The sequence below is a fragment of the Pseudopodoces humilis genome, chromosome 3 (assembly GCF_049639895.1).
Source record: "Pseudopodoces humilis isolate 2021_Gansu_Grassland_sample_001 chromosome 3, ASM4963989v1, whole genome shotgun sequence".
Taxonomy (NCBI): domain Eukaryota; kingdom Metazoa; phylum Chordata; class Aves; order Passeriformes; family Paridae; genus Pseudopodoces; species Pseudopodoces humilis.
This window is the reverse complement of record NC_142202.1, coordinates 22781380-22800870: the sequence shown is the minus strand read 5'-3', so window position 1 is coordinate 22800870 and position 19491 is coordinate 22781380. Positions and strand designations below refer to the sequence as shown.

Genomic DNA, 19491 nt, shown 5'->3' with positions numbered 1-19491 from the left:
ACTCAAATACAACATCCCCAGGGTCCCTCTCCACCTGCTGAGTTGAATATTCCTCCCCGGTGTAAACTCCGGGGTGGGTCTCCTTGGGCAGCCCTGCTCGCCTCTCTGGTCTGGTGATTATCCAGTAAGCTGCTCATGCCAGCTCACTTTTTATTAAAGCATCTATAGATTTCAGCCCAGGGTTTATTTATTGAGTTTCTCTGCACTCTTCCTTTCTCCTGCTCTCCTGCCAAGACTCAGAGATATGGTGCAAGCCCTGGAAGTAAATAGAAAATGCCAAGCTTAGCTTTTTTTAGGTCACTGTAAACTACACGCTTATCTGCTTTCAGAATACATAAGCCACAGGATGTCATCTCCAGTCAGCACAGAAGGATAAGGACTAGAACGTGGGTTTGGCTGTAGATATGAATATATCGGGATCACGGTGGGGAAGTGTATGTTTGTATACAAGCAGCCTTTTTTAATCCAGAGCCTTCTTCCTTTTCCTCAAAGTTTCTGAATTCTTCTGGCAACAAAGATCTTTTTATATCTCTGGGGTTTCATATTCCACCCATCAGCCTATCATAGGAGAGCACAAATCTACTAAATAGTAAAATGAGGGATTACTTCCACTCATCTGTTAACAGACATTTCTCCAAATTGGATCAAATGATTAAAGGTATTAGAATGACGTCTTGCAGATCCAGATCAAATAATTTGAAACCTTGAGAGTGTTTCTCCTTTGCTTGGAAGAAACCACCAGAAATAGTTGTAGGTGCTAATTGCCCATTATTCTCACTAATGTGAAATTGTTAACTGGGACCTTCGAATATTTTACTTATTTGAATCCTAACCAGGGAACTTCAAGATGGAAGGACCGTGCAGTGGCTCACTTCCTGATGTGCCGTTCGGGATCTCTTCCAACGCCTGAATGGTTCTTCCTCAAGTTGCTTACGCTGAGAAGAGGGGTCCAGGCTGTGAAATCTTCCAACGTCTCCCACTACAAAGATGGCACTGCTGAAAGTCAAATTCAATCAGAAGAAACGGGTAAAACTAGCGCAGGGACTATGGCTCATGAACTGGTTTTCGGTGTTTGCTGGAATCCTTGTTTTTAGCATGGGATTGTTCCTCAAAATTGAGCTCCGGAAGCGAAGCGAAGTGATGGACAATTCTGAAAGCCACTTTGTGCCCAATTCTTTGATATTGATGGGTATATTATCCTGCGCCTTCAATGGTTTTGCTGGAAAAATCTGTTACGATTCTCTGGATCCCGCTAAATTTGCCAAGTGGAAGCCTTTGCTAAAACCTTACCTGGCATTGTGCTGCGTCTTTAACATGCTCATTTTCTTCGTTGCTCTGATTTGCTTTCTCATGCGGGGCTCCCTGGACAGCACCCTGGCCCAGGGGCTCAAGAACGGCATGAAGTTCTACCGGGACACGGACACCCCCGGAAGATGCTTCATGAAGAAGACCATCGACATGCTCCAGATTGAGTTCAAGTGCTGTGGCAACAACGGCTACAAAGATTGGTTTGAAATCCAGTGGATCAGCAACAGATATCTGGACTTCAGCTCCAAAGAAGTGAAAGAGTAAGTGACTTGGTGGGGTTTTGTATCACATAGTATCAATCTTTGATCGATATTTTCCTCAAGTGCCAACAGGCACTGACTGGAAAGGGGTTTGTGTAAAATGGGGTCCTGTGTAATAAAGCATCCCAAATGACCAGCTAGAGTGCTTCCTCCCCTGACAAATTCTTCCAAAGTCATCCAGAACATAAAATAATAAGCACCAAAATACAATTCCCACTCTTACTTGGTGTGATGTAAACAGACTTAATAGTTTTTACTGTCTTTTACTGCTTTATTAAACCCATTACCTTGAGCCACACTCCCAAAATCAACAGGAAAGTATCAGAACTTTACTAATCCTTAAGCAGATGTCAGTGTGATTTATTAATTTCCTATAAAAAGAATTCCCTGGAGGAGATATACTGTTGATACCGCTTTTAAAACTCCACTTAGATATTGGCAGCTAATCAGCCGCATGGAAATAAATAGAGGCAGTAACTCTTTGCCAATAACTCATGCGTTTTAGATCCTTGAGATTTAGAGTTTTATTTTTATATTCACTCAATGGATTGCTTCTGTGCTGTGATAATACTGAGCATCAATTGATGTCCCTAGCTTTATACAGTGGCCCCTGTAGCCATATGTATTTAAGTTCTGTCCTGCGCCTAATTTTTTTAAATCTCACATGAAAGCAGCACTGGTTTATTGTTTCTATACAAGCCAGACCAGGTTGTTGACCAGAAACACCTTAATGGCTTTGATGTCAGTGCCCAAAGAGGCAGTAATCCCAAAATCAGGTTAGGTTCAGTAAGCTCAAGCAGAAAATAAACATGAGAGCAAAATGAACCTTTGAAATTAAAAAAATACCATTAGGCATAAATACCCAAAACCTTTTTAAAAATTAAGCACCAAGGAAAGAGATGGTTATTCTGGGTTCTTCGGGAACATCATTCATTATCGTTTTTGCTCTGTGGTTGCATAATGGGTCCTGTAAACTGGAAGCAATCTGCCTTTTAAATATACTGCCTGTATTAAAAATGTCTGAATAATTTGGAAAATAAGCTTTGTGTATCTCTTGGAATCTTGTGGGATCCCTGCCTGATGGTGTAAATGGTATTTCACTTGTGTGTGTCTCTCTGCACGTTCTTTTCACACGTTGGGTGGTCTGGTTGTTTTTGCAGTTCTGAATGAGGACTTTTTAGTGAAAACTGTTACAGATTTAATCGGTTACACTGTGGGGTGTTCTAACAAATACATTCACTATTGAGTAAGGAGGCATTCCCATTGCAAAGGTATGCCCGTGGGTATAAATAACTACTTGAAAAAACCTTGCCAGCATTATATGGAGATTTGAGAGCTGTAACTTAATCCAGCAGCAGTAGAAGGGCAATGCACAGAGGGAAAACAAGGTTATACTGTCCTTAATAACTGATGCCTTGTTTGGGACTGAGACTCAAGGTAATTTCTTTGTACTACTGAGGCAGGAAATAGGGCATTAAAAATCTACAAGTGGGTTTTAGTGAATTCAAAGTTTGTACTATATGGTGGTGCACAATCTCTGCTCCTGTCCTGGTGGGATAGTCTGGCCCTTTGAAGCCAATAGTAAAGTTCTCCTTAGTTCCAAGGCAGGTGGGAGTCTGTTTCCCACAATGGGATTTTTATATTCTTTGTAGACCAAAGGCTTGATCCAATATCCAATCTCTCTGAAACTGGTGGAGCACTTACACATGAATGGGAATTAGACCAAATCCAGAGCACACTTTACATTTAGAGAGAAAACCTCAACTGCGTTTGCTGTTTAGATATATTTAGGTCATGACTGTAAAGCAGAATTTCCCTTCACCAGGCTGTTGGAATCACCTCTCTCTCTATGACAATTTTGAAATATCCATATAGAAAGTTACAAGTGACACTCAGTTTTTTTTCACCTCTCTACACCACTGGGACCCCCCATTCTATGATTTTCTAAGCAAAATGGCCTGTTTTAAAATGGCAGTCCTTTTATTATAGTCTTTTTGCAGAGTTAGTGGAACTATTTGCCTTCTACGTTATCTTGCATCTAAATATCTCCAAAGACACCAGACTAAATGACTGTTTACAGAGAAGAACCACAGTGTCAGATGAACAATAGCTGGGGAGCTCCTGCAAGGACTTTGGAAATTTTGCAACATCCTGTTGCTGAAGCACATTTCATGTTTTCAATACTGGCTACCTTCCCAAGCCAAGAATAAATGCACAACCCCTCCCTGGAGCTATTATCATCAACAAGAAGCTATTTGGTTTGCTGGATCAATGCTGTAGCTGGATACAGTGGGTTCTAAGGCTGTTCTGGGTTCTTTTCCAAGTTCAAGTCAGCTCCAGCACCTCCCTTCCCTCCTAACTATGCTGTGATCACCCTTTTATTACTGCCCCTCCTGAATTCTCTCAGCCATTTGCTTTTGTTAAAAATTAATTTCTTTGAAGAAGTGACCCTAGAGCATGCATTTCCACCAGGAGTTAATTACAGACTCAGTGTAGCCTTGACATAGAAACGGATTTTGGAGAGAAAGGACACCCTGGATAAACACCACTGTGTGAACAAGGGGACGCGGAGAAAAGGCCGGTGAAAAAATCCTCCTTGCCTTTGCTTTCCTTCCTCGTACAGATTTGCTCCTGGATATTTCTCTGTGTGTCTGTGTGTCTGTCTGTGTGTGTGTATTCACGCTCCCTTCTGCCCTTGCCTGTAGCCGGATCAAAAGCAACGTGGACGGGAGGTACCTGGTGGATGGCGTCCCCTTCAGCTGCTGCAACCCCAGCTCCCCCAGGCCCTGCATCCAGTACCAGGTCACCAACAACTCTGCCCACTACAGCTATGACTACCAAACCGAGGAGCTCAACCTGTGGCGCCGCGGCTGCCGGGAAGCGCTCCTGAACTACTACAGCGGCATGATGAGCTCCATGGGCGCCGTCATCCTCCTCGTCTGGCTCTTTGAGGTAACCCTCTCCCCTCAGACACACTGCAGTGAAGTGCCAGCTCTGCAGGAGCAGGGCACTTTTCAACGTGGGCTTCTGAGTGAAAATCAAATCAGTTTAAAATAAATTTCCCCATTGTTTGCCTGAGAAAATATCTAATAGCTGAGTAAGGGCTGAAAGGTCCCAGGCTGGAAACAGAGGTGGAGAGGCCAGAGCCTCCAGTATTCCAGAACAAGAGGGGAAAAAGGGTGTGATTTTCTGTCAAAGGCAAGGTGCTGAGCAGGGAAGAGAGCACAAGGGCTCTGCTGTCCAGATGCATTAATTTTACATGTGTCACCATTTGTGGGGAATGAGAAATACAAAAAAGCAGCACATCAAAAAGATATGACAGTAATTAGTGGTACAGAAAGCGCAGTTAAAGGGTTTACACGCTGAACAAAATAAGGCTTTAAGCCGCACACAGTGGAACGATTTCAAGGCAGTGTGTGTGAACCTTCATCAGCTCCACCAAGTTATTTGTCAGAAAAAGTGGTTTAAGTGGAGCAGATGGATTAAATTTATTTTATTGTGCTTCCCAAAACCATGAGGCTAATGCAAACAGATGCCAACAATGCCCAAGGCAGGTGTCTGTGGGCACCATAACCCAAAGTGCAGCTTGTCTGATAAAATAGTGTCCATGCAATGTGATGAATCTCCTGACTCTGGGAGATGGCCAGTTTTCTGGCCAGGGTGTTTAATCAACACTAATGCTTGGGGAGTGTGGGCTGGCAGTGTCACAAGGGCTGGAACGTGAGGTGCTGGATGTGGAGATCAGGCAGCACCTGCTGGTAAAATGGAGGGCGCAGCTCCCTGGGGTGCAGCAGATCCTTTCCTATCCTTGGAATGGTTGCTGCATATGGCATTGCCTATTTTAAATGATTCAGCTGCCTTTTAAAAAATTTAGATGCATGCAAATTAAAAAAAACATGAGTTACATTTTGATACAAGCACTGGCCTACAGCCTTCCAGGAATGAAGATGCTTTTTAGAAAATAAACACCTACCTAAATCTGTGAACTGAAAAAAAAAGTATCATTAAGTTACTCCATGTTGCATTGTTTTAAAAATAACTGCTCTGAACTGCAGAGAAATGTATTAACTCTTTGCACTGTTATTCTGGTAAGAAAATAAAGAGAAGGTCTTTATTTTAGCCCAGATTCAAGTGCAGAGCTCTTAAAGAGAGGGGAAATTCAATTGTATTTGAAAGTCAAAGAAATCCAAAAACTCAGGGGAAAAATGCACAAAAATACCAATGCCAGCTTCAAAAAATCATGACTAGGAGCCAGTAAGATACCTCCACTAACTTGCAAGAGATTAATGACTGTGATATGTTAACATTAATGGCAGTGATAAAAATGCAGTATTTTATGTCTAACTCTTCAAAGTACAGCTCGGTATTTTTTTCAACCTGTGGCATAATGAGAAATAAGAGCTTCCCTTCTTTCCTTTGCCTTTTTCAAAAGAGTAGGTGAGACTTTTTTTCAGGCAATCAGAGGACTTTCAGGGCAAAACTTGAAAGAAACAACACTATTCTGGGTTACAATAACTTGCCCTCCTGAATATTTATTACTTGCCTGATATTCTACCATAAAGGGCCCAGATTTGGGTCTGAAATTCCCTTTGCTTTTACGGCAAACTTTGAAGAGAGCATGCAAAGCAGGAAACAGACATTAATTTTGTCTCCCTTGAAATATAACCACTTCCTTTATATTCCAGTCAAGATAGGAAACAATTTTATTCTGAGTAGGAGGGCAGCAGAGGTTCCAGCTCTTGGCCAAGGTAAGTATGGGTCTGAGCAGGGTGAGCCCAGGGGCAGTGGTTGTGCTGGCTCTGTGCTTGGCATTTTCCACTTTGACTGGGAAGTCACAGAAAGGTGCCAAAGCAAAATCCTGGGTTGCTTTACACCTGCAGCCACTGTGGACTCAAACCAGGTCCTTCTCCAGCAAAGCCCTTCTGGGGGCTGTGGACGACTCTTCCAGCTGGGTTGCTGGAATTGAGGTGTGTGAAGGGGGAGAGAACATGGAGGGAAATACCAATCACAGCTGTTATTCTGAGCTGGGAAAGAAAAAGATAACATGCCAAACAGGCGCAGGGACCTCACCTGTGGACCTCAGGGAAGGCCATTCCTTTTTATACTAGGCACAAGGAAGAACAAACCTATTTTGAAACATCAAAACTTCTATTTGAAAAGAGTGCTAATATCTAGAAGCTGCTTTTCCTAACAAAAGCTGTAGGCTTCCCATGTGTGACAACCAGTCATGAGGATGACAAAAAAAGATCACACCCTGCTCTGGCTAAGCCGCCTCAGGCTAAACCCTGGCCAACAGATGGGCTTCGCTGCAGAAGGTCAAGAAGAGCAAGCCTGGATGTCTTCTTGACCTGCCTCAGGCAGCAAAGAGGAAAAGAGGGGTTCAAGGGTGCCCTGAATAAAGCATTTCAAACGGAATAGAGGGCTGAGGCTGGTTCCTGAGATGCTCCAGGTCCTTCACTTGTGCAGACATGTGGATCTCCATAGGTCACAGCTGCCACAACAGCCAAGACCCTGGGATTCACCTCACATGTGCCACAGGCTGGACAGGGGCTGAGCTCCAGGAGAGCACTGAGACATTAAAAGGAGGCATGTTTGCATGTCCTGTGTTGGACTAAACTCTCTGATGCTTTAACAGTAGGAGTGAATTTCTGGTGATCTCCAAAATGAACCCACAGGAAGCAGGGACCCTCCAGATGGACACAGTTTGCCGTGTTGGCCCAGCTGGAGAGGCTGAGCATGTTGTGGTGCAGAGCATCCACCAGCCCAGCCTGCATGGCCCTAGCCCTGGAGAAACACTGTGGCTGTGTTCTTCCCAGCACTTTAAAGCTGCTGTTAAATGGCAAGAGTTTCCATGACAGCCATGACAGGGAAATCATCCCTCAGCAAGACTGGCCTCACTCCGGGACTCTGACACCCCAGCCTTCTGTTCTGGATTGTGGTTAAGCTCAAATCTACAACTCACAGACTGGTTAAGGTTGGAGGTTTAGCTGTGGCCTCACCAGGGCTCAGCAGAGGGGAAGAAGGATCACATTCCTCAGCCTGGCGGCAATTATTCATCTAAAGCAGGCAAGGATACCATTTTCCCACTTTGCCACAAGGGCACATTGTTGACTCACGGACAGCTTGGAGTCATCCAGAGCACCAAGGCCCTTTGCTGCCAAGCTGCTGCCAGCCAGCCACCCCCAGCACATAGCGGTGCGTGGGGTTATGCCTTCCCTGGTGCAAGACTTCAGCTAAACTGGTGGTCCTAGACTCTCTGTGATCATATAGGAGATAGATTAATTTACCAGATACTTGACTCAAACTTCCTGGGCTCTCTTCTCATCTGGCAGAGAAGGCAGGCTCAGGTCAGTGGAGGTGATGAGAGCCCAGACATTTTGCATTGCTTTTAAGGAGTCTCAGCTTCAGGGATTCAAAATCTTGCTTAGAAAGGTTTTTAAGAAAACAAAGTCTTAAACTGAAAGAAAATGTCACAAAATCTCATCCAAGGACAGGTCAGATGCTCAATGCTGCACAAGCACCTTCCTTTTTAAAAGCATGATAATATTTATTGACTTAGAGCCATCCAGGAACCAGTCCCCCTACTTTGGCTATCAAAGAATGGCACTTGGCAAGTCAATCACAGAACAAAGCTCCTCCTCGCTGACGTGCAGCAAGGTAGCACAAGTAGAGAGCAACGTGGAGGTCATTTCCTGCACCCAGACCTGTTAATCTGCATCGCAACAGCCATTGATTTCAAGGATATCAGCCCCATGAGTGAGAGCAGCAGAGGAACTCAGAGGGAAGATGTCAAAGGCTTTAAATCCCAAGACTAACGTGATGGGATTTGTCACTTGTGACTTTTATAGAGTAGTGCTTTAACTGATTTAAGTCATCATATTATTGGCTAGATGAGACTATTTCCAGACCCAGAGCCACTAGAAACTTCCTTAGTGACAAAAGTGTGGTGAGTCATACATTCCTGTGTTAAGCAGTATGAACATTTGCCTTTGGATATGGAAGTATTTGATGAAACTTGTTTGTTTGACCCATGTTTTTCCCTTTCTGATCTTGAGTGAAGGCAGAAAAATACGAACATCTGCAAATTTTGAGATCAGCCAAATGTAGCTTTAGTCTTCCAAGAGTTTGGAGACATTGATCAAACACAAGTAGGGTGACACAATAGACAGGCTGATGAATGGTCCATGGAAGCACATGCTTGGGAAGTCCCGCAAGTCCAAAAGCCAGAGGTGAATTCTGTCATTGGCCTTGCCATGTGGCTGAATCCCAACCTCAAATCTGCCAGCCTCTTTAGCCATCAGGGTTGAGGAAGACCAAAGATAGTCAGTTCCTTGGGCAATTGGATAGGGTGATGGAGGCATCATACTTCCCTTAGGGAACAAATCCTATGAGGTCACTGACAGCAGTAGGTGTTCTCCTGCTGAGATTTACCCAGCATGTGAAGGACCAAACCAATCTTACTGCTGCCCCATCCCAACCACCAGCCCTACCACGTCACCAGGCTGGCTCTTCTGGGAGCTGCTCTTCTGTCCTTCTCTACTTCACTCATCAATCACTTTTCTTCATAAGCACCACAAGGGTGAGGTCAGATTGTTGTGAGTGGTCTTAGAAGGCAGGAGACTGGCTAAAAACCCACTTTCTCTCTGGGGGCAGGTGCAGGGTGTTGTCAGTGTCAGTGGTGTTAGTACAGTAGAAAAAGTCTCAGGGCTGCTAGGACTAGGTAATATTTAATCAGAAATATGGATTTGTTTTAGATGGAACCAGGGAGAGATCACCTGCTGCTTTGGTTTCCTTATTTGCACATACCAATGTTAAAACAAAATCAGAAACCTGAAGCAGACAAACTAATGGCTCAAATCCTAACACTGCTCTGTTCTGCAGAGATGCTGATTCATTAATATCTCATTGATCAGCTTAATATACTCACCAAACATATTAAAGTCAATGCAGAGTTGAAATATTTAGTTAAAACTAAGTGGGTGGTGGCCAAGGACGGTTTTGCACATCCAGACTGCCTTGTAGACACCCAGTGCACAGCAGCCAGGGATGCATTAAAACCTCCCGGGAAGGCACTGACACTGACAGGGCACCTGGAGAGGCCCCTTGGGCCCCTCAGAGCTGCTGCTCACACCAGCAGCCCAGGCTGCCCACAGCAGGGGACAGTGAGGGTGACAGGACGGGAGTGTCCAGGCCTGGCTGACGCGCTCTGCCTTTCCCATTGCCTGGCACAGATGTCGGTGATGGTTGGCTTGCGCCTCCTGCACACCTCCCTGGAAAGCATTGCCAATCCTGAAGACCCCGAATGTGAAAGCGAAGGGTGGGTCCTGGAGAACAGCCTGAAGGACACTTTCAAATCCGCGCTGGAGAATTTGAAAAAGCTGGGTAAGTTCAACCAGGTGGAAGCAGGAGCCGAAGGGGCCGAAGGAGAGGAAGGTGGGAAGACGCCAGCCATCACAACAGTCAGTTGAGCTGCTCATTGAGGTGGACTTTTTCTCAGAGAAAAATAACACAAACTGAGAATTGTGAATATATCTACATTTTAAAAGTATGTATGTATCAACCACCAGAATACACATTTCTACGCATGTTCACTTTTGTACATGGGAGCATACAACATAGTGCACCTTGGGATAAAACACTTATCCACAATGTGACTACACCATATCCATATCCTTTTGGGAATACGACCCCAACTAGGACTTGCAATATTCACGTGTTCCCTTATCAGAGACAGTTAGTTTAAGAAAAAAAAAAAAGAAAAAAAAAGATTGCTGGCATCACTTGGTGATCCAGTCCATCTTATTTTGAAATTAAAAGTGGAATTTGAAAAGTTAATATTTCTTTGTTTAAGCTGTTTCATCAGCATACTTTCTGTACTTCAGCTTTTAAGGACAAACAGATTGAATTTCTGGAGAGTAACATGATAGAATTCAAAGAAAGAAGGATTTCCAGAATTGTATATAACTTAGTATACAGGTATTTTGACAAACCTCTCATATGTGACTTTTGTTAATGTGCTAAGCAATGGTATTTTCTGCTGTATTCTTAAGATGTACATAGAACAAAATGCAAACCTATGCTGAGAATTTATGTACTAAGCAAAAATTGTAATTTAATGAAGCAGCCAAGCATCATAAAAACAACATTCAGGTAAGATTCAGGGGGCTTGTTTCTCAGGATTTTTTTGCAGACTGTATATCTTGAATGCATGTGTTGTAGACTTACGCTTCACCTTGTATTTAAATTCTTCACAGAAGCTTAGAAGATTCATCTTTTAGTGGGTGGAATCCAGGCTATGAGCACGTGCCAGTTATGGTTACTCTGGACATTTTACAGAGTATGTAATCTCATAACTTGCTCCAGAATATTCAAGCCCAACTATTTTTAAGACAAGAAAAAGATAAACCCAAATCCAGACAGGCCACTTAGAATTCACACTTTAAACGTCTTCCAGGGGCCTAGAAAATGGATACTATTTGTTCATAAGTACATCAAGCCTCACCCTTTCAGGCCAGGGAAAACTAAGTTTAAATCAATCCCCAATGTACAAATTTTACTTTGTCAGTGAGGCAGTACTCCTCATCATATCTTTTAAATCAAAAGGAAGGCACATTTTGCATATGCTGCATCTCTCCAGAGCTAGTGTCATAGCTGGAGGATCCTGTTCTCAAGTTGGAATAAAATATGGAAAGAGTTTGCTGTGGTATGCAGCCTCTAATAGGGGAACAGAGCATCATCTTGAGTTTATTTTCAGCTGCCAGATAATTTCAGCTAAAGGGAAAGAAACCCGAGAGAGCAAGCCCCAGCCCCCTGTGCTGAGATTGCAGACACCTCAGTCCCTCTCTGCAAGCCAGGCACCACACTTATTCTTACCCTCTGCATCTCGGGGGTGTACCTGGGAGAGGTTTCTCAGTGGGTCCCTTCTCCCTGACTGGTGGCCAGCCCTCAAAGGGAACAGCGTTTGCAGCTGCATCACCATTGCACAGCCCACTGGTTTTCGTTCTTAATCACTTGTGCACTTGCCCCAGCAGCACTCAGCTCCTCCAGCTTCTGTCCAAATTCTTTCTAGGATGGACAGATCAGTTCAAGGCAGGACAAGCAGGATGTGTCTGTGCATCAAGCCGTAGTTTCCATCTCAGTGCCCTGGCTGTTTCAGGCCACCTACACATAAGGTTTGATTTTGACAGGTGTCTGTGGTGTCCTTTCACTTTCTCAAAGCTGGTCAAAACTTTCAACTTTAGTTATGATCATGAATTTAGTTACAATAATGAATTAAAAAGTCACTCTCCTGTGCGTAAGACTAGGACAAGGGCACTGACAAAAGGCCAACTTGCTACTCACCACAGCCTATCGTCTCTTGCTCTGCTGAGGGACAAAACTGTACGAGCCAGAGCAGCTCCTCCCTGCTCGGTAGGAAGTCACTGGGGCCAGCTGCCCCTCTCAGAGAAGAACAGGATTGAGGATGGCACACGATGCGGCCACATGTACCAGAGAAGAGCTTTTCAGAGGAGTCACATGTGGATAGGAGCTGCGTTACAAGGATTAATTACAGTCTTTCCTTGGGAGGCTTCAGCGAGCTGTGATCTCTACAAGTTATTTGACTAGACTGACTTTTCAAAGATATCTAGATTTATTGCTGCACTAGAAATCTGGCTTAGGCCATTAATTTAGACAGGACTCTCCAATTATTCGTGGTCTCTATTTTTTTATCAGATTATTGCTAAAGCAACATAACAAATTTTAAATACTGGAGAAGCCAGTTCCCAGAACAATGGTATCAGGCAGGTAAAGAGACCATCTGAGACAGGTTTATGAAGCACAGTACTGGAACCAGGGAACAAAGAATATGGGCTAATGCTATCTAAAACCCTCCTGGCTGATGAAGATCTTTGTGACATCTTATGATTACCACAAGATTGTAATACGACTGCTTTGTACAATATTACATGTAATATATCACGTGTCCAATCTTACACATACTTACTTGTGAAACCGCAAATGCTGTTCTAGATAAAGATATTTCTGCTGACTGTAAATGTAAATTTAGGTATTAAAATGTTACTGCAAGTAAAGATCTCTTTAAAAAAAATGTTTAAATATATACAATTTAATACAGATTTCTTTAATTTGCATTACTGCTTTTTCCTTCTGAACTCATTTTTTGGATCTGTTTTATGTGGGAAGGTTTTCCCACTTCTATATAATGCTCTGAGAGAAATCAAATCTTTCTCTTTCCATGTGCCCAGCTAAACTCAGGATGTGCAAGCAGACGCCTAAATCACCTGCCTCTTACTAGAAACAGAATTTGCTGTTCTATTTTAATAGCAGCCTCTTGTAGTACATAGGAATTAAAACATCTTCACAGCCGTGAACATGATGTTCTGATCATGCTGAACCATGTGAAACCACTGGCATCCTCAGGGTCTTTGACAATCAGCTGGGTTTATAACCTATTTTTCTCCCTCTGTTTAAATCAAACTTGCAATGGACATTCAAAAGAACACATTGTTCTTATTTTAAATTTAAGTCTAAAGCTCACAAAGTCAAATCTCCCTGCAGCAATCCGACAACTTCCAGAGCCGTGCCCTCATTTTCAAACTAATAAACTTCAGAAGGATGTGAACTTAATTCATGCAAACCAGGCCACTTCTTTTTAGGTACCTCCACATGGATTAGCAGCTTAAATCCAAGTACCCAGATCTCAGAGTCAGCCCAAGGCCTCAAAGTGTCAACTCTTAAGAAATATCACTTTTAAAAGAATGAATAAAAAATGAAGAATGAATAAAAAGTGTGTTATTTTACTGATGACATTTATTTGAAGGGACACAGAACATTGACTAAAGTGCTTTAAAGGAGGAAATATAAACAGCTTCCTTAAAGCTATTAGTTCCTAAGTAGCCTTAATACAATTTATAAGATTAGCCTCCATGCATTACATGAGCTTGGGCATTTGGTAATACCACACAAATACAAGTGTGCAGCTTAGCAAAGAGCATGGGAATGCTATATTGGGCTCACAGGCACCATGGACCTCCTAGCTGATGGGCTGGGAAGATTTTCAAGGCTGATATAAAGAAAAAAAGATCCCAGCAAAACATTTACTGATTTACACCCAACTTGCTTGTTTCATGCAAGAAGCCAACGCTGTTCTTAGCATAATCAATGGAAAATAGGGACGGATCACAAATGCTTATTAAAAAAAAAAAAAAAAAAGAGCATTATTAGAGATTAGTTAATTAAGAGATAAGGCCAGAAAAATAGAATGGAACCATGTGATAACAGCCCCCTGTGGGGAAGACACAGGCTTAGGCAAATTTATTTCTGGCAACAGCAATGCAGCTATCTCAAATCTGAAGTCATGCCAACATGGAACATTTTCTGATTTTTATCAGACCTATAGTGCTCAGTGACTGACTGAAACTGGACTAGTAAAACGTCTCTCTCAAAGCACCTGCATTTGCTGTTCCCATGTCATTCCACAGGTATTTCTGAATCTGGATCCAATGCATGTTTGTGAGGTGGGAAAGCTGGAGGAAACCCTGGCCTGGAGCTCAGCTTTGTAGACTTTCCATCACAGTCTCTGCAGCACGCTGCCCTGGGGGACACCCCTTTTTGCAGTTCCTCCCTAACATTTGGGAGGGCTCCACAGAGGGAGGGCTGAGCAGGACTCTCACCTCCTATCCCACCAGCTCCCCACAAAGCACACACAAACAACGACTCTTGCCTGATGGTTTCTAAGAGGGTAGTCCATAAATCACGAGGAAGTACATTTCCACAGTTTGTTCTCAAAGTTCTCCAGAGCAAAGGGTGGTGCAGGAATCACAGTAAAACAAGGAACAAAGGGCAGGTCTGCAGCTTGCCACCAGACTGATGCACACCCCCTGCACCAGGCAACCAAGCACCACATCCCCGGGAAAAACAGGGTCAAGCAAAAGCAGAAATGAGGAGACTTGGGCATGTGGACCTTGGAAAGGCACAACTGCAGCTGGAGGGTGGTGAAAGGAGGAGAACAAAGCACTAAATCTCAGGCACACAATTCCCCAGACTGACTCCCTTGATAATTGGGTGAAAATGTTTAGTTCTTGAAAAAAACCTCACAGAAGTCACTTTGAAGTCTGTGATGATACAGAATTTAACAGCAGCACCAAAGAAATGCTGTCCCTCCCAGATGGAGATGCACATAGCCCTCGCTCCAGCCAGGCAGCAATGTCAGGATACCCAAGCTGGAAGGTGACTCTGGCTGTGTTCATCTGTTTGAGGACACACACAGTCCCCAAATGCAAAGTTTTCCTCTTACAAATCACCTCCTGCCTTCCCAGCCGCCCAAATAACCTGTCCAGAGGGTGGCACAGCTCTGCCTTAGACAAATACTTTTAAAGATGGGTGTGAGTTTTCCCATTTACACACGTGTTTTCTCCAGCACAAATAAAAAGCTAAGGTTTAAAATGACAAAAACACGGTGGGACATACCAGTAAGGACAAGGTCAATTCACAACTTTGTATGAATGAATCTTTCATTAATTACATAAATTAATCAAGAGTGCAAGTAAAATTGATTCTATAATGTCACTGGTATATTTTAAGTAAATTCTGACAGCATTTCTTGTTTTCATTCCAGAACATTAAATGTAATTAGAACTTAAAATTCAAATTTATTCTTCATTTCTCTAAGTTCTTTTATTATTATTAGAGTATTTTAGATTATTTTTGAGATTAGGTAATATTAAAAATGGATCAAATGCATTTCAGGAAGCATTTTATTCAGGGAAAAACTTGCAGTGGTATGTCTAGATTTCAAATAATTACTACCACACCACATCCCTGACTCCAGTGGGAGAAAAAAACTTTCTGTCCCCTCCCTCTTTGCAAGGTGGCACTCAACCAGGAGTGCTGCCCTCCTCAAATACTTCACAGCCAGCTCTCTGTCACTGGTGAAGGCTTACAGGTGGATCCCAAATCTCAGAGAGGAGGATTCAACTCCATCCTCGTCTCATCACAACCACTGCTGCTGCAGCCCTGGAAACTACGTGCACCTCAGTAGCCGTGCCTGGAGCAGGGCATCCCACCCTGAGCACCCACTGTGCTCCAGGGCAATGAAGCAACCATATTTGGTCCAGGGTTTGCTGTCCTAAATGGATGAGACACCTTTCAATGCCTGGATAGCTGCTCTTCCACATCTGTGAAATGCTGCCCACACAGAAATGTTTGTCTCACACATGTTGTTTGCATTAGAAGCAGTTACCCCCAACCTGCCACCTGAACACTGTGCTTCTGCATGCTCCAAGTGACACAAGTTGCTAGTGTAGAGCATTTACCACTCCATTAGAAAAAAAACAACTCAAAATTCCTTGTTTTCAGCTCCATCCTGTTCAAGCTGACAGAGTGGAGCTTAAAGCATGCATTACAAAGTAGTATATAGAAAAAAAAACCCACAAAGTTCTTTGTTTCAGAGTTCATGCCATGCTCCAAGCTTTCAGCTATTAGAGCACTTTGAATTACCAAAACCTGACCTGGAAGAAATTATTATACACAGATGAGATGCCTGACTACTTTAACAGCATTAAGTAGATGCTTAGCAATTACTGCAGATTTTTCTTCTTCTAGTGTATTTGGTGCTAAATTGCACCTTCATTCCAAGACTCTGATACAATCACTGACAAGAAATCACAGGCTTCTTGGAGCTGTCTTTAAGGGGAGCAAACAGCACCTTTCTAATGCAGGCATTTGTAGTTAGAGGACACCAGTGAATTACATCAGTGAACACACTGCTGATCTCCTCGCCCTCGTTATTTTTATGTAATCTTCTCTCCTATTCATTAACACACTTTACCATCCTCCACACTTAAGAGTACTGCAAGTACAGAAATACGTTTCACACGTTGTTCCTCAAATACGTGGTTGATTTCAAATCAACACTTTGGTTTTCTAAGTCCTGAAATATTCTGCAGTGGTCTGCACAGACACCATCCCTAACCTGAGCTCAGCTGTCCCACCCTGCCCAGGGCTCTCTACCCAGTCTGGCTTTCCTTCCAGGATCCCACGCAAAGGACAAGCTAGAAAACTTACCACCTCCGAGCTCACGCTGTCTGAAAAGAGACTGTGAAAATATATATTCACAAACTGATGAAAAAGTAACATTTAATCATTGCTGTCATGGAGACGAAGATCAGTACTTGCCATTTCGTAGCTCCTACACCTGGCGCACTGCGAAACTCCTCATACTCTCCCTTTTCTTTTTTCCTCCAAGAGAGGAGTGTTTGACAAATCTCTCCATCAAAGATGTAAGATTTGGGCATTTAATGTTTGTATGCCAGGAAAGGGGAAAGGTGGCAGAAGAACGGGGGGCGGGGGGGGGGGAAATAGATTAATATGCAAAAGACTCAAGATAAAAATATGCAAAGTAGTTTTTATCTGTGGAACAAAGATTTGTAGAAGAAATGTTAAATCTGCCATGAATGAAGTATGGATAGAAACACACATGTATGTACACGTACGAAACAGCAGAAGTAACTGAGCAAGCCTTTAAAGAGTAGCATGTATGGATAACAAGGGATGTGACTGACAGCAATAAAGTGGGAAGATGCTGAGAAATGTGCTGTTTCCGCCCAGCCCAGGAAGCCTGATCTCCAAATGGCCCTGGTACAGTCGCCTTCTCAGCAGCAGACCTGCGCTTTGGCAACAAGAGGGAGAGTGTGTGGTGTGTGCCATTCCTCTTCAGGTACTAGCCAAGGCACCCAAAACAGGAAAAGACAACAGGCAGCCTTACTTAAGATTTAGGATGGGTGAAGCAGGATACTGAGGCAAAACACAGTCCCACAGGTCCTACCGAATCCCAAAGAATAAAAAAGAGATTTCCAAAAGCCTGTCCTCTGTAGCACCTAGTCCTGGCCAGACTGCTTGGGCACACGCACACACGCGCACACACACACCCACACCCTGGTGGTGTCTACAGTGAACTTCACTAAGATGAAATCACCCTGCCCTTCTATAGGGTCTCAAGCTGAAGTGAGAGGATGTTTTAGTACTGAGCTTTCATAAATAAATACATCATAAATACTCAGCTACTTCTCAGGGCCAGCTGGTGATAAAGGGGACTGGATAAGGGGCAGCATGCTCCTGACATGAGCAGAAGGGTAAAAGGTATGCCCAACATATGGTAATACAGCACTCTGCTTTGTAAAAATCTGAACTATTTTACTGCAGCTTATATTCCTCTATCAGCCTGTAACACATTTAACCAATACACATTGACTACTATAAGGTGACAAATAGTATTATCAACAAAACTGGCTCAATTCTGTTGCATAGAAGTCACATCTGAAATAGCTATTAGAGAGCTTATTCTCCCAGAACAGAACCAGGAATCACTATTTCTCCTGACCCTTAGCCTTGGAATAAAATGGATAATGAAATCCCTTCTTCCCCCTATTGAAAAAAGCTGCTTAACTGTCTGAAAAACACAGCTCTGTGGGACTTTTAGTCAGGCCTCTGAGAGTTTTCTGGTCGATGAGTTTCAAGAACCAAATCTGAGGGAAAGCACTGACAGATTGAGAGCCTCAGCCAAGGCTGGCATCCCCAAGTTCTTCCCCGTTCCTGATCCAACAGTTCAAACTTCCACAACAGCAGAATCCCCAGACTCCATGGGCACTGCTGACTGGCAGCAAGGAAAGGTAGGGAGGTTCCAGCTCCTCCTGGCCATGCCTCCAAGCTCCAGAGCTGCCTGTGGCGTGTGCTCTCCCTGCAGCCCCAGCAGCCAAGCAGGCAACCTTACGTACTTATCCCAGGCTTACAGTGATGCCCTTCCATCAGTCACTGTCAGTTCTCCAAACCAACAAATGACACTCTCACAGGGTAAAGCTCACTCATAACTTGGAATTATCTGCAACTGGAGATAAAGTGTGCTATCTTTGCATCCACATGGCTTCCATCAGTCACTAGCAGATGGACACAGCTTTTGTTTAAGCAATACTTATTTACAAAGTTCTTCCCAAGAGATTATTTCCACATTTGCATGAACACAGCCCAAAAAGACACATCAACTCTACTCTAAATCCCCAACATTCAAAACCCAAGAGGAAAAAAATCCAAACCAAAAAGGATTCATGGTAAGAGAGACATTTCCCTAAAGACAACTTGCCTGTAAGACTTCCCACTGCTGCTAAGCAACCTTTCTGTGTGCCTGTCCCTGAGGAGATGTACAAGCCATTCCATACAGCTTGAACCAGCTACCCAGAGAAAGCAGAGTCAAACTGCAACGTGTTAGTTGTGCATGCAGAGGGGTGGCTGGCAGGCTCCCTGGCTTGCACCTCTCCAGCACCTGAAAGCAGTACTGCAGAAGGCAGGCCTGAATAACTGAATCCACTGCTGTTACCATGTTACCATGTTCTTCACACAGCATCAAGAACTCTGGGACAATCACCATGCGGAGCTGAGGAACTGAACAGCTAATTGTAGAGGAGATGCCTTCCTAAGAAAGTTCCTTTAATGACAGTTAAGATATGAGAAGCACCAATCCATTCCCACTGTGATGCAGGACTGGTTCAATAAAAGCTATGCTGATTCCAGTACAAAAATACTCAGATCCCTAGACCCATAGAACCCCATAAAGATGACCCCAGTAATTCTCACTTTTATCAGAAGTGTCTATTTTTTATATATTTTGCTGCTGTAAAACACTTTCTCTGTACAGCAGATGTCTTACTTTAGAAAAACTTTCAATATGATTTCTGACATCCTCATAACCAATTTGGGGAGTTGTAAACTGGGCAGACTGCAAGGTAAACAGAATCTTGGCTGGATTTTCAGGCTCAGAGGGTGGCAATGAACAGTTGGAAGCAAACCAGTTACAGAAGGAATTCCCCAGGGGCTGATATTCAAGCCCAAATACTATATTATGTCTAATACTGTCATATTTGACTTCTCT

The 19491-nt window shown here is 43.4% G+C and overlaps 1 protein-coding gene across 1 annotated transcript; it reads left to right on the top strand.

Annotated features, from left to right (window-relative positions):
• Positions 1–715: 715 nt before the first annotated feature.
• PRPH2 (peripherin 2) lies at positions 716–13276 on the top strand. The gene is made up of 3 exons (XM_005523373.2): positions 716–1568; positions 4274–4520; positions 9800–13276. The coding sequence occupies exons 1-3, from the start codon at positions 988–990 to the stop codon at positions 10034–10036; spliced, it is 1065 nt and encodes a 354-aa protein (XP_005523430.1). The 5' UTR covers positions 716–987; the 3' UTR covers positions 10037–13276.
• The last annotated feature ends 6215 nt before the right edge of the window (positions 13277–19491 follow it).